The 16324-nt window shown below is 38.6% G+C and overlaps 1 protein-coding gene across 3 annotated transcripts in view; it reads right to left on the bottom strand.

Moving 5' to 3' along the window:
• Positions 1-16324, bottom strand: part of MED13 (mediator complex subunit 13) — a 50783-nt gene that overhangs the window by 14177 nt on the left and 20282 nt on the right. The window contains exons 4-14 of one of the 3 annotated variants that reach the window (XM_085240859.1): positions 11662-11807; positions 11193-11243; positions 10412-10609; positions 9308-9502; positions 8570-8732; positions 8161-8271; positions 6473-7171; positions 2706-2922; positions 1707-1791; positions 1331-1452; positions 133-223 (exon numbers count right to left, since the gene is read on the bottom strand). In XM_085240859.1, the coding sequence (XP_085096985.1) occupies positions 133-223; positions 1331-1452; positions 1707-1791; positions 2706-2922; positions 6473-7171; positions 8161-8271; positions 8570-8732; positions 9308-9502; positions 10412-10609; positions 11193-11243; positions 11662-11807 (2078 nt within the window). The remainder of the gene's footprint in view (positions 1-132; positions 224-1330; positions 1453-1706; positions 1792-2705; positions 2923-6472; positions 7172-8160; positions 8272-8569; positions 8733-9307; positions 9503-10411; positions 10610-11192; positions 11244-11661; positions 11808-16324) is intronic. The other 2 variants (XM_085240860.1, XM_085240861.1) reach the window with 2 other exon arrangements.

The following is a 16324-nucleotide window of genomic DNA, read 5'->3' as shown; positions in this document are numbered from 1 at the left end:
CATTTAGAGTTATTTCCTTTGTCTTAATATTTCAGTAGGGCAAAGGAAGCATATGCTTCCAAATTCCCACAGCGTATTAGCAATTAAATGTTTAAAGCTAGTATTCTAATTAGAGAAGAAAATAAAGCTTACTTATGCATGACAGTGGATCTAAATTTCCTGCTTTTGCCTCTTTGCAGTTGGATTTGTCATCAGCACCATTTACTGTTCTTTTAGATCCGGGCTAGGAAAGAAGTGAAGTATTGTAATAAAATCATTTCAGACACAAATGCATTCATTTTTCCCGCTAACAGCAACTTTCACATGTAGTGGACGTGCAAAGCTGGGACTATAAACAAAATAAAATAAGCCAAAGCCTAACATTAGTATTTGGGGTTGTGCTTGTAACTCAGAATGCTCTCCCATAAAATCACAGCGCTATTAAAATGAACACCCAGTTACAAAGTAACTCTCAGCCCGTTAGCAGACACTGAAAAAACAACTAACTAGGGCTACCTACAATCTCTCAGATAAAACATACATACTCCCAAAGCCACGCTAGCATTACTGATGTTACCACATGAATAGGAATGGAACAGAGAAACAGTTGCTGGAACAAGAGGTACAGGGAAGAGAAGGCATTGAAATTAAAACAAAAGATATTTTACAATGTTTAGACAGTGCTGTAATCTACAGAAAAGTCTCCATGCTGAAAAGCAAATACAGTTGCTTTATGCTTTATATTATAATGACCTTTGATGGCTATTAAGATCCTTCACACAGCTCCCATTCAAGCTGATGGGTATTTTGTTTGAGTACGGGAATATAGATTTGTTAACCGAACAAAGTCCAACTCAAAAAAGACAACAGATTACTAACAGTACTGAAACAGAATTGTAAAGATAATGAATTCAGAACCATTGGAGACTGCAAAAGAAATTGCACTAAGAAAATAACTACTGCAATGAAGCATCTTATTCAGCAGAATGTCCACATTTAAATTCCTATTTTCCTCAATGTTTTTGTTATATTTCAGTATCACCTATACTGACAAGTTAAACAGTACCTAGGCCACAGGAAAAGAGCATCAGGATCACTGCCAGGTCTGTGAAACTATAACTAGAGATATGAGTGTCAGAGGCATATACTGACTGTGTAGTAAAGATATAAACAAGTTTTTGATCTTGTGTATCAGAAATGATTGTATGCCTCAATCAGAACAGTGTATCTGCTATAGAGAAGTCATGACACTTGCTTATTCACATGTGTTGCAACCTCTTAAAAACCAACACATGCACATTCCTTGCAGTTTTTTGCCTAGCAGCTGCCATTACTTTTGCACATCACTTACTGTTAGTTCATCCTCATCAGAATTGAAGAGATTGTCAAGGTCAGTGTAAGAGACCACCAAGTCTGTTTCATGGATCAGGCTGGTTGATGCAGTGCGAGCATGAGCAGCAATACGTTGGGCATCTATAAAGAGTAACAGATTACAGAAACACTGGTGATAAACAAAACTAAACCACATTTCAATTACTATTTTGACAACCAAAAAGAAAAACGCGTAAGATACTTGAGTTATATACTGAGAACAGAAGTGAGATCCCTACAACTTCATTACATTTGGATTTTATAGCCATCTTTTATTTGCAAGGTTCAGTAAGTAAAGTACGTTACTGAACAGATTCTGAACCAATTACAAGGAAAAAAAAAAAAAGCCTCTTTACCTTGTTTGACAGAAGGACTAAACAAAGACATAGCATCCTCTCCTTCATGGGATAGAACTGTAACACCAGACGTACCGTCCTCAGCCTATTAAAGAAAAATGTAGAAAAGTTTGCTTAAAATCAGTTTGGGTGAAGGACACTTCATCTCCCTGTGGAAATTCTCGCATGTATCAGAAGGATCAGGTTCTCATTAGCCTTCTAGCCCAGTAAGGTGTAGCCTGGGGGTCTGGTTAGCAGTACTTGCTCAGGGAAAAGGAAGTCTGCAACACACAGTGCTATCAACACACAGAGGGAGGGCAAAGATAAGAAATAAATCATAGCTTTCGTCTTGGGGATAGACACTTAAAATTTAAAAAGCAAGCTGAGGATTCTTGCTACAACACCTCACTGAAAAAAGCATATTATATCAAACACTATAAATTAACTATACTGGTAATTATTAAAGAAACTCTCAATATCAGGAGAGCGTATGATAAAGAAATAGTCCTAATAAGCAAACTCATTTCATATGCAACCTCCCAGCACAGCTGCATTTTCTCCCTTTTTGGAGGTGTAGGGATGTAGGTGGTCCTTCTGCTTTAAATACAGCCTCACCTAGTCAGCGTTGGCTAAAATACAAAAAAAAAAAAAGTGTAATCCACTTCCCAGGCAACTGTTTAGAGTTCACCCCAGCTACCCTCAACCTTTCCACACACAAACAAAGCATTTGCCTTGATTTTAGCCTCTTGCACAAGCACCTGCTATCACCCATTTCTAGATAAGCACATCTCTGTTGGGATTCAGCTGTGTTCTCCTAGCACAAGCCATCAGCCCCAGTGCAACAGCACCACCAGTGTGCAGTCACTGAGGGAACGCTGCTTGCTTTCATTGGTTACTTCTGCTTGAATACGTGTTTTTAAATGTACTACTTAACCCATAAGAGAAGGATTAAAACTGTATTTAGTGACTAAAGCAATTTTTTTTTTTTTCAATCTCTGATTCGCATTCTCACTCCCTTACCTTGTGTTTCTTCCCAGTTTCCCTCTCGATGTTCTGTCGGTCTTTTTTGCTGTCAGGAAATAAGAACTCCACGTCACCTTCAACGAAGGCATAAGGATCAATTTCAGGTTCCTGGTCAGCTTCTGACACTACTGCTGCTAGGTACTGGTTTTTACTCTGATACTGCTGCACCAATTCATCCGAAACCTTTAAAGGCTTCCTACATTGCACCATTAATCTGCGCAGACGAAAAAGGACAAGATATTATTTATCACTAATGTGCAAATAATTTTGCTGTCATGCAGCCCTTTACAAAAACAACTTCATCTTTCCTTCCCCCTTTCTTCCCTTCCACTCCAGCTTCAAAAAACTTTTTGGGAAAAAGACAAAATCATTAGTCATGTAATTCATCCTCCATACACACATCAGATCCAGCACTGTGACTCATTCTGACCAGCTCTCCTCAAGCATTGTCAACCCAGATAAAGATTAGTAATTCATCCCAGGCTATAGCTGTCGTTTATTATGAAGTACAAATGGATTAAACAGTCCATTGCCACTGAAGGAAACTCACCAGGTTAGAAAATTACTTATTGCCATTCCCCGTCCACATGTAAACAAACATCAGAAAGAAGTGGCTCAAGTTTTCCATATTTTAAGAATTTAATTCCCAAGCATTTAATTCTACATAGAAAGACAGCATGTCAGCCTTTCCAGTAACACCTGGCTCTGTCTAACCAACAAACAATGCACATCAGTGCTTTGTTGGAAACTAAGTCAGGCTATCCAAAAATCCCAAGAAATAACAAATGCTGCTACGTTTAGTGGTCATTTATGTCACTTCTCTAAATACCACATGAAGGTCACAGCACACCAATATCTAATTTACTAAGAAACAGATTTCTCACTGTCAGCATTTTTCTTTTTGTCATTCTTGGAGCCAAAAATGGAGTTGATAAGTACACAAATTAAGTTTTTGCAACATTTATTGGTTTCACCAATGTAATATTGCACAAGCAAAAAGAATTCGGGAAATATAAAGCCACGTTATGAATATTAGCTACAGATATGCCTCTCTATCTTCTACTTCATATATCACAGTGCACAAGAGGTACCATGGGAGGAAGGCGTTTTTTCAACAAGAATCATTCCAGCAGTGTCACACAAACACAGCTGCACAATTTCTTCTTGCTCAGAGACCCTCTTCATCCCAAACTGACACAGAACAGCCAGTAAGAAGCATTCACAGGGATTTCACACATGAAATCAAAAGGCATTTTCCAAGAATGAAGATTACAGGTACTTCGAGTCCCAACACGGGTTCCAGCCCATCTATTCTTCACTTGCTTAAGCCACTACTTAAAAGGAAATGCTATCCCATAGGAAACTAATGCCCCTCACAGTTAGCAGGGCTTGGTTTTGACTGCCTAGATACTATGCAGATACCATCTGGAGATCAGAATAGGGCTTACATTTCCCCTTTAGGAGACCAGAAAGCAAGAAAAGTGTTACAGAACAATTCAAACATGTAGACCTTGAAATTTTGTATAGAAAGATACCCAGTTATTCCTGAAGAACTTCTCACTGCCTTGCACATCCCTGTCAACTTAAGTAGTCTGCAAAAAAGACACAGTGGCAGTTTTACTCTGTCAAGCCTTCCTAGAAATAAGCTTTCCAAAGAAACATCTCACAGCCAACAACATCAAATCCATCTATGCTGGTCGTGGCAACAGCCCCAATAAAATCTTTAACACCACCATCACCCCCAGCCAACAGCGCTATGAGCGTGGCTTCATGTCAAGAACCATTGGCATTTATGTATGGAGTAGCACTCAGAGCTGAGCATTTCATCTTCTATAAATCCCACAGAAGGAAGAGATGGAAGACAGCTTTCTAGGAACAAGGAATTAAACACCAAGAAAGTACACAGCAAAAGCGAGCAGCAGCTTCCAGTATTTTCTGATAAGCAGAGGAAAAGAAATTAATGGTAAAATACTCCAGGAGAAAATACACACACACACTTAATAAATTGTTAAACTACAGACCATGCAAGGAAAGATCATTTCTTGAACAGAAAAAGGAAAATACTTAAGTTAAGCATGTCTTTGGCTGCCTGGAATTAATTCAGGGGTGAAAAACGCAAAAATCCTATAAATTCACATCTTGAAAAAGCTGCAAAAAAAAAAAAAAAAAAACCTAGCTAATGTAAACTCTTAACACCAAGATATGGCTTAGAACACGTGTATGACAACAGACCAACAGCTACAGCAAACGTATCTCTTCTCACAGCTTTCCTATGCAGCAAATGCAACACGACTGCTCTCTGTAGCTTTCCACTGCCAGCAGTGAAACAGAAAAACCACATCAATTTTCAGCCTTGCAAGGAGCTGCTTCAGCTCTATCACAAATTAAGCACACCGTGTCCTGAGGGTGGAAGGGAACTCAATTTGATATCGGTCATGCTGAGATTCTCCTTTCACCTGAACAAAAACACAATTCTGGATCAAAATAATCAACGGCAATTGAGTTGGCAGAGGCAATTCTTGATGCACTCGCAACAACTTTTTTTTGGCCACAGACCAGACCCCTAAACCAAAGTTTGTCACCTCTGCACCTCCGACTGCAGCAGTACAGTTTACACAACTATTCACAGCCCTATCAGCACCTGTTGCTTCCCATTACCACCCTTATCCTGCAGCATTCCCACTTCAAACTACGTCTTCACGAGGAACTGAGGTAAGAGGGATGATGAGAAGAACTTCTTAAACAGTTTGACAGCAAAGGAGACAACACAGAGGCAAGAGGCTTGGGGGCATTCTGTTAAGCTGTTTTTTTTTGTTGTTGTTGGCTTTTTTTTTTTTTTTTTTTTGCTTTAACTAGGAGAGAAAACCACATTGATTCATTCTGCAGCAGAACAAAACTCACACAGCTACATCCCTGCTTTGATGGAATCAATACAAGTTTTAACGCTAAAAACACTATTGCTGTTTTTCCTCAATTGCCTCTAAGCTTCACAGTTTATCAACACTTAGACAAAAAACCACCATAATATCAGCTTAAGCAAAAATAAAAAGAATTCAAGGATCCCAGACACATTTCCTGCAGCTTCAAGCCTGTGGTTTTAAGACAGAACTAGCATGACTCTCAATTTAAACATGCTTCATTTAATGAATGGGGGTTTTCCATATGATCTGAGGCCCAAAACAGTAAGAGCAGACAACACTGGTCACTTGATCCTATTTGAATGATAACCTCAAGCCCTTAAACCTGCTCAGAAACAAATCCAAGTCACAGCAAGAACACGCTTATATGTTACATACTCTTGAGAAATTTCTGGTATTAGAAAGTAGTTGTCATCCATATTAGAGTTAATGTCTTCCAGGAAAGCAGATTAACTTCTCCGCTGTTCTCAGTCATTTAAATAACCAGATTTCAAAATTAAAGAATAAAGACAAGAGCAGAACTGTTTGGCACTGTGAGTCCCAAACGGGCATAATTTGGCTACAGATGAATCTTTGAGCAGAAACATAATATTTATTATCATCTGCTAATTCAGAGTTCTAACGAGGAAAAGCTGGAAAGTCTTACAACATATTTGACTGTGCTTCGTGCCCACATCTCACAAGTATTACATTCTTATGGACAGACAGCACTGAAAACAAGGCTCATTCAGCAACGCTGCTCAAGCTGATGAGAGCAACATTATGCTTTAGTGTCAAGCTTGTTTACTAGGAGAAACTACTGCCTTTGGCCTTTCACTTTCCTCACTTTCTCACAGTATTACTTACTCTGTAACTGATGTTATGTTCTCCTGTCCAGCAGGTATTACTGGATCATCTCTCAACTTATCATTTGGAAGCTGAGGTGGTAAGAATTCCATATCCTTTTTCTTTGGAACTTTGTAATACTTCCAAGTAGTATCAGCTTCGTCTTCCTCCAAATTCACTGCAGTACCAATATACATTGTAGGCTCTATAACTTCAGGAAATTGAGCTGGAAAAGGCTGAGACAAGCCATCAAGTCTGTCTTCCATTGCTTTGGCGGGAACCAAGGGATCTGGTGTTGGCATCTGGTAGAAATGTTGACTCTGAGGAGTAGAAGGAGCTTTAGTTACCCCTTCATCAACTACATCACACGGGTGAGGACTAAGTGGTGGTGGCTGAGGTGAATTTGCCATTTCAGCATTATGCATCTCAGCATTATGCATCTGAGGAGTCTTTGCTACATCATTAGTTCGGATATTTGAAAATCTCACTTGACTGTCTGGTGCAGTCATCACAAGTCTCTGACTTGCCGAATCTGCCTCCATGGCAACATCATCACTGATAGATACACGATGATGAAAAGGAGTCAAAGGGCGTTTTTGTGGTTTATCCCCTTTGTCTTGCTTCTCATTTGTCTTGTGCTTTGGAGCTGCTTGCTGTTGCTGGCCCACAGGTGGTGCCTGCCCCTGTTGACCTGAATTCCTTGGTTTGAGATTTTTGTGCCTGCAGAATTAACATAGGAGGAAAGACTTCACGTTAATCTTTCAAATATGCCTATCGTGGCTTTTTCACTAGGTAAGAATTGGCTTCTAAGCCATTAAACATGTAATTATAGAGGTCTGAAACCGATACCATTTTGAAATGAAGCTGCCTCTGAACATAACTTAATTTGAATGACTGGAGTATCATTGCAATATCTCAGAATACCAACTTAAAAAACATGGGAAAAGCTGTCCTACGAGCCCAACACGCACATAATCTTCAAAGGCAGTTCTAAAATATTGTCCTCCATTAACAGAAATAGATAGTTAAGTGAACAAAACATTGCTTTTAACTTCCACCAACACTGTTGAATCAATAGAAAAAACTAAGAATTAGCAAATGTCTTCTTGGATTCAAGCACCAACACAAACCAACAGTGTTATGCAAGCCACTGTGTTAAGGAGTTAGAAGTCAAGCTGTCAGTCCCACAAAAGCTACAAAATATTTTGCACCTTTTCTAGCTATTTACCCCTGAGAAAGTTTTCATGCCTCCACTGCATTAATGCAGTTAATTTGTATCTTCCCTTCCCCCCCCTCCAGTATAAACGCACTTGAAATTAAGCATTTCAACTTCCAGTTCGAGACCAACTTTCAGGATGATCTAACAGAGTGACTGATACAAAATAAAAGCCTAGAATTAAGCACGTAGGATTATGCTCCTGAACTGCAGGGCCCAGGTACTCTGCCACTCTTCTATTAGTAAAGTCACAAAATACATAGCTCACATTGAAATCAGAAAGCTAAAACATATTTCAATAAAGGAGAAAAATGCATTTCTTTCAACACGATACACCCTCCAGACATTAATTTTGAATATTCTAATACTCAATTTGCAAGGTAATAACTGTAATAATTTAAATCCTAACTGTTTTGAGCCTATGCAACACTTCAGTCAAACATTCTAAAGAGTGAAACTTTGCTGAAATAAACTGTGAGTCTGAGTACTATACCTTGAACAATTGCAATTTGTCCTCTGTGTGGCTTCAACAAAATCCCAGGATGCTACCTTGTCAGCTGTCTCTTCATCACACAAGCTGTTTGATGTAGCAGAATATTTCCGCCTATGATTCAGAATGGGAGAGTTATTTGAGATCAGCACATATTATCTTCTGTCAAGCCTCAAGAACAGTTTTGTGACACAGGATTCAGCAAAGAAATTATAAATAACCATTTATGAACGCGTTAAACTGAAGAGAAAAGCAACCCACTAGTTAGGAACAAATCAACTCCTTTAAAATGTGTTATAACAAGAAGAAAAATACTTTCTACTAGCAGTCACAGCATATTTACCAGAACTACTTTCTACAACACAAACAAAATATCCCATTTCCCTCTGTATCACAAAGGGAGAGTACATACTTGTTCTGTGTTCTGTTCATATTGCATTCTTGCCAAACTCTGTCCACCACCTGATTAGCCAGTTTTCTAGGTATTTTGCCACCATGATGGCTAGTACTGTCAGAGATAAATCCATCAGAAACTGAAGAAAACTTCACCCATTTCTGGGCAGACTGAGCATCAACTGAAAAGCAGTAACAAAGGAAAGTTTTAGGCAATGAAGTGATATGCTCACAACCACTATTCAATTCAACCAGCTCTGGAACATCAGGGAAAATAAGCATCTTCTTCAATTATAGGCAATCAAAACAGACAGAAAATTTAAGTATAGCAGGAAAAAAAAAAAAAACAGACAAAAACCCAAACCCACAACCCCCCACCACAAACTGCTCACACATCCCTCTTCTGAAAAGAAACAAAAGAAAAAAAACAAAAACAAACACACTATTTATAAAGCTGTCTGAAACTACTGCTAAGTCTTACCTGCTTTGATTTAAAGCAGATTTCTATATTTACTGCTCACACAGAGCCTACTGGAATCTCAATTACAAGGAAACGTTCTAGGACTATGAAAAGGCTGAATGCCATCTTGCCAACTTCTGAGCTACACAACGATGTTTATAAAACTGCTCCAAAATGCTTAGATACACACCACACACACAGAGGAGGAAAGTACCAGACTACACAGCATCAGGTACAAAAGCTTGACCTAAAGAAGAAGCCATCAGAACATCCACAAGAAGCTAGTTGCATCTGTACCTGTTTGAACTTCCTCGGGGGATGTTGGAGGAGTCAGAGTTACTGAGGACATGGCAGGATCTCGTGTGGAAGCAGGCACTTGGTGGACACCCAAGCAAGTAGTTGAACAGTGAGACGTCCCAACAGTGCTAGGAGCAGGGATGTCTGTTTGGGGAACTAGGACGAAGCACGCTGGATACACCATTCGCACACCAGCTAATAAGGAAAAAGAAAAAAATAAACAAAACAGGCCTGTTTTACAGTTGTTCACCAACAACTTACACTTAAGATAGCCAACAGAAGGATCACCTTACCAGTTGCTCTTAAATTTACCTACCTTGCACAAATAGTCTATCATCATTACTTTATGCTTTGCTTTATTATATGGAAGATTTAGGTGAGTGAATAAAAAAGGGGTTTTTTTTGTGTAGCTGGAGAAAACCCTGTTACATGCATACAACTACTTGCGTTTATCTTTTTTTTTTATTTATAAAGAAAACTGAAGACAACATTTTTAAAATATAATATTAAACTGACAAGATTCCTACCCCCATCAACATAAGTCTCCAGCTACCACAGCAATACAAGCTTGTAGCACATATTACAGAGAAATGATTACATTAGTTGGCAAATCAAAGGTCAATAGCCCACCGCAGACAAACAAACTACTGTGTCCCAGGAGCTTACACTTTAGGAACAGCAGCAGATAAATGCAGTGCTTGAGTACATTAAGTTCTTTAGGATTGTGGTTTTGAAGAAATCCCTGAAAGGCATGTCTGTTCTGTTTGAATTTGCACAGATTCTGAAACAGCACAACATGCTTTTGATGCATCTCAGATGCCAACAGTGATAGTCTAGTGGTTTGTTTGTTTGTGTTTGTTTGTTTTGTTTATAATATAAAATCAACAGTTTCACTTCTAAGGGCACAAACTAAAACTCCTCACCCAGTAGGTCTGCAGAACCCAACTTAAGTAACCATTCATTTTAGACAGGCCTGAGAATAAACTGGAAGAGCAAAATGGTCACAAAAAGTTGCAAAAGAATAAAAGCTCTGAATGCAAACGTGACCCCATTTCAAACCTAACGTGTTAATTTCAGTAATTAAAAGGTTGTAAGAGGACATACCAACAAGGACTTCAACAGCAGCTAAAGAATCATCCTCCCAATCCATATCTTCTTGTTTTTCCTCAGATCCCTCCTTCAAATTCGAAGTGACAGGATAGAATTGTTTCCATTCACCAATAAGCTTTTTTGTAGATGAATCAGAGAGCTTGAATGACTGCCCTGTGAGTGTGCCATTTAATCCAAAGGGACTTAGAATAACTAAAAAGATAAACAGAAATAAATTAGATTGTATCTAACCAAAATTTGCACTTGCCCATTAAAACAGCATTAGTGTTATTTCAGCCACACCAAATTAACAACTTACCACTGGCAAGTCAGAATGCAACCTGATCACAATTTACTACACGGCACAAGTTGTGGGCAATGTGTGTGCACTGTTAAATGTACATGTACTGTAAGAATCAAGTTACCACAATTACAAATTAATCTGTTTAAACAAGCAGCAATCAAGTTTTGATCTTGACCAGCAAAGACTCTGCAATGCACAGGTGGGATAAAGAGGACCATCTCAAATTCTGACAGAGTTAAGGTGTTTCCCCATCCTTTTGTTCTGCTGGGTACTGTTACAACAATGCCACATGTATAGAAGGAAGTAATCTGTTTCATGTTTAGTCTTGTCCATATTAGGAAAGCACAGCTGCTGTTAAATCGCATTCAAAGAAAGCAAGTTGGGACAATGAGCATTAATAAACAAGGGCAGCACATGGTCATGCAGGAGAAGTGATTTCTGTAGCCAACATAAGTGTGTCTAGCACAGGGAATGATCAAACAGCCCACTAACCAGACTCAGGCCCCATCGCTCCTTTGTCTTCGAGAGCATAGCCTGCATCTGCTGGTGGAACCAAAGGAATTTACAGGCAAGGGAGAGCCAAATAAAAAGGGGGAAGGGGAGTGAATAGATCACTTAAGTCAGGGCAGAAATGGACTTCTAAAATAAGAGTCAAGGAAGGTAGGTGGGGGTTATAAAGTATGTTGAGAAAGCCAAACATTCGAGTGACCAATAGGACAGTACTTGGAAATTAAATTTACTGTGCCATAAAATCACATTATTGGGCAACATGCCAGAAGAGAATATGGAAATCATCCACCTGCAGAAGATCTGAGATAGACCAAATGACTTAACTAGCTGTGTCAATACAGCAGACATTGGAGTAAAACACAACATGTAACATGTCTATCAGAAATCCTCATTCTGAACAACTCAAAGGACTGATTTATTTCAACAGACATTAGCGATAAGGAAAACCTACCTTGGAAAGGGCTGTTAGACTGCTGGGCAAGGGTGAGGTGTTCTTCACTAAGCAGGTACACAGGTTGATGCTGACTGATCTCCACACTGGTGCAAACATTACTATCCCCATGTAAGAAGAAGGTGAATGAGCAGGACAAGTGCTCGCTGGGGAGAGAAAAAAACAAATCTTAAGTGTGTGTATGTGTATATATGCATATATATACATATATCTTAAAACAGTAGGTTGATAAGTTTTTTCACTAATTTGAAAGAATTTCATTCCAGAAGTCTTACTTAATTAGCACTAAAAAAAAAAAATCCATTCTATCTGAATAACAAGGAAATGCTAAATACACATTCCTTGAAGTACTTACAAAGTATTTCAGTTTGAAGATAAAACCAAAGATCAATCAGGAAGATTGATCAAACAGGAGATGCTAAGTCTTCAGTCTCTTCAGATTGAGACTTCATATTTTGATTTCTGGGAGAAATTTAAACTCTGCTTTTTGCAAATCAATTAAAAGTAAACTCTGACAATATTTGTATAGTGTATTTATTTAAAAGCTGCAAACGTATTTCTGAACATTCATTAATTTTAATGAGGTCGTATCTAGTCCTCTTGCCACAGATTCAGTCAGCAGAATTTATATTTTAACATTTATATATATTTTAATTAAATGGCAGGCAAAGATTGGGAGGGAAAGAAAAGCAGAACCCAGTGAGCAAGTTGCAGAAATAGTGCATCTAAGTGTACAGTTACATCTGAAAAATCACTTATATATATATATATATTCATGACAATTTAAGTTCTATAGCTATAAGTTATCTCAAGTGTGTGACAGACCAATAGATGCTCAGAGGAAGACAGGTGTTAAAAGCAAGAAGATGCTGTTCACATAGGACATCAGATTAGGGCCAACATTTCAGCAATAGAAGGATGAAAGTCAAGGAGAAGATTAAAAAAATCCTTCATAAACTACTGATCAGAAAATAAATCTTTCTCTTTAAGGAGGGCAGCATCAAACACCTGCTCAGTCTCAGGAAAAGAAAAGATACAGGTCAAGGGAAACAGACTAAATGAAGCGAGTCAAAATAGCAGATGGCAGTGCGTTTTTGCAAGGTCAAACAGAAAGACACTTCATGAACATACCCTAAAAAGACTGTATGAATGCAACATCACCTTTTGCCCCAAAAATAAAATTAGGTTCTGTCGATTGAATAAAAAAGTCCCCAGGTCATGGAAGAACTGAAGTATCCCTATTAAAATAAAACCTGCACAGGCGTGGTTACCAGATACACGAGTGTCATTGCCAAGGCATTTCCTCCAGCAGGAGGTAGATGGTAAGAGACTAAGCTGTATGGGGAAAAATATTTCTGAAACTAGCACAGCCTGTTCTATCTATGTCACCAGAGATAAACTGGTTTACTGATCCACACCCCAAAGAGCAGCCACCAGGATGGGCACTGCAACAAGACCACTGTCGTGTAAAACACACAACTCTGACTATCAACAAATTAAATTTAGGGACCTAAAACTCTTCAAGGATGAGAAAACCCACAAACTGTTTGAGGAGGAAGAGCAAGTGAAGCACAGATTTTTTTTTTTTTATTACAGTAACTGAAAGCTGCAGGCCATGAAGTGAACCAACAGAAACCTCTATGGGAGTTTGCCTTGACTGCACCACAACCATTTTCAAGGTGCATCAAACCTGTGACAGTATGCTGACCTGCCCTTCAAGTTTTATTTCTTTTATTTTTAAAGAACAAAAAGAGCCAGGATCCAGCCATACAAATGAATTCTCACTATTCATTGACAACTACTTAGCATAATTGCTTCAGTAATCCAGCTCAGGACAACCTACTCCCTGCAGATGAAAAGCTGCCCAGGAATCCCAATAAAGATAGTTGACAAAATCCTGTGGTGCTGGAGCTCAGCATCATCTTGATGATTTCAAGTTCAAGCCAATCCACATGGTTATCAAACACCACCGAATTCCTATATAGAAATCTCATTAAACTTTAATCCTTATGCAAATAGTTGAAGACTGATCTTGTCCAGTTGAATTCTACTTTCAAAATATTGGGTGGTTTAAACTGAAATAGTGGATAGTGTTGTTGGTCCCAAGTGACAGATACCAATTCAGAAGCTTAGCATACATGAGGAAGAGTTAAAAATAAAAGCACATATTCTTTAAATACACTTTAAATGGGATTAAGCTATGTCTCTAGTTAGCTCTACATTGTTACACAGATAAAGAGCAGACATCTGTACTATTATCTGAGAGAATTCAGATAAACCAAGACAAAGAGAAGCATCAGCATGATAACAGAAGCATGTCAATTCATTATGCTGCAAAACCATACCTAAATAGAAGGAAAAATTCAAGGTCATCATGCAAAAGCCACATAAAACAAACCAAGAATTTTTTAAATAGTAAAAGAAAAAAAAGGAATTCCTCCCCACATTCAGCAGGTGGGAAGTTACCATCAAAATTTCATTAGTAAGACAGTAGCCATTGTTGTTACCAACATCATTCAAACTGCTTTGGCATGAAAGCTGCAAGCAAGCTGTTTGTATGGGAGGAAAGCAGACCCACTATGCTACAACTGATTCTTGCAAACCTGAACATCAATCTGTAACCTGAATTAGTGAATAGTCTAAACATGAAATGAAAGCTATGCACATCACCTTTGATTTTTGCCTCCGTATCTGCAGTGACGTCATTTCATGCACAACAGAATAAAACTGCTACGTAGTAGAAATACAGTGAAATACTGCTCCTTAAACATGAGCTAAGGGAAAGATTTCCACACGGTATCTCCTGAAAACACAAATCTTCTTATCTAAAGGCTAAAGTGAAGAGTAGAACTAACACTTCACGTACTCAAACACCACATTAATTTTTGTCCTAACTAGTCACGCTCAGAAACCCTTTCTTCACATGTAACATTGTTGGTACTCTGATATTACAAAGCTGTAGGGAATACTGGTGCTTGCAAAAAAAGTCACAAGAAATACAATAATAAAGCCAGAAACATACTGAAACTCTTTGTAAGTCTTTGTAAGGGGGTGGAGAAATGGTGGTAGGAAACACAGAACCAGAGCTCTGTTACCAGCAGTCCCTACGTACTCCATTTTACAGACTAAACAAGATACTCCAAGCATGCTTGCTTTTTGTTAAGGTTTTTAACACATTTGCACATTCTCCAGTTCTCTGCATTTCCAGAGATTCACTGCTGTCTCAACCTCAGCTCCAGAGGACTCTCCTCAAACCCTTCCAAAAGCTATTAAAAAGATCCCACTATTTCTCTAAATTCCTCTCCTGTTCTCAGCGACTCACATTGCAGCCAAAAATCCTAATCAAACAAAAAAAGCACAGTAATTAGCAAGTCCACTTAATTGGTCAAAAAGCATTTCACTTAAGGGTAAATAGGCAAATTGCCTTTACAATTTAGTCAAGCACACAAGAACAGTGAGAAAATTGGTGGTTTCCTGCCCATCAATACAGAGTTCATCCTACGCTTCTATCTGCAGGCTTGTTTGTCTCTTAAAGTAGCTCAAAAGATCACTAGATAGCCTGTGCAGAGCATCTCATGACTGCAATATAGAGAACACCTGTACCACAGTGCTCAGAACTTGTTGTATGTGCAGAGGACAATCCTTGAGGTGCAGACAGACATCCCTTCCCCACACCAGAAGCTTGTCTTAAAGCTCCTGTTCAGAGCCCACTTGGTGTCTGTTAGGTTTACACTATGATCATGCCTTGCCACATGTGCATATGTAAGAGTAGTGCACAGAATTTTAAATAAAGTTCTGAAACAAAACCCTGATTCTGCCCAAATATCTCATCTTCTTGCCCAACCCTGAACATCAAGACAATTACAGGGAAGTCCTAACCATAGAAGGTTAATACTTATCATCCAGTCTTTAAAACTGGTAACTGGTCAGTGAATTATAAAAACATCATCAGAATGAGCATTCCTGATGAATGAAAAAAACAAAATCCTTCAGAGATGGAAGATTATGCAAAAAGCAACTGAAATTCATGTGGACAATTTCAATAAATTTCCACTTCCACCCTTGTAAGAGAAGGAAAAGAGGGGAAAGCACACAAAAGAAGTGCACATACATGCTTTTGCGTCTCCATTAGCAAATATGAATGTATCTCCTTGACAGAAAGATAATTGGGTCTGGATTTTATCTCTCCATGTTAGTACTCCTGTAGTTATATATCTTCAAAATGCTTCACACACATCAGCTGCACCAGAACTTCCCTAATCCACACGTCAGTGGATTACATCAAGTCAGCACTGTGCTGAAAGCAAGGAGACTGCAACAACATCAAAAGCAATGAGAAAGTCTCCAACTAAAACAACAATAACAAAAAACTTACAGCACATTTGACGTTAAATTCAAGAAAGCATCCAAACGTTTCCACTGAAAGTGTGAATGCTTTTGTTTTTATAACTACCATCACTTTTCTTCCTAGATTGCCTTTCTAAATTACTTCGGGGCTGAACCAAGTAGCTGACCATGCCAGACTGCTTCCAGCCTACCAAAATACCCACCATATTCTCACTATGTATTTTTCTATTCCCATTTTGTAGATGAGGAAAACGAACACTGCAAAGCTAGAATTACTCTCCCAGAACTAACGACTTACACAATTACTTTTCAGTTG

The sequence above is a fragment of the Meleagris gallopavo genome, chromosome 21 (assembly GCF_905368555.1).
Source record: "Meleagris gallopavo chromosome 21, MGAL_WU_HG_1.1, whole genome shotgun sequence".
Classification (NCBI taxonomy): domain Eukaryota; kingdom Metazoa; phylum Chordata; class Aves; order Galliformes; family Phasianidae; genus Meleagris; species Meleagris gallopavo.
This window is presented reverse-complemented; position numbering and strand designations above follow the sequence as displayed.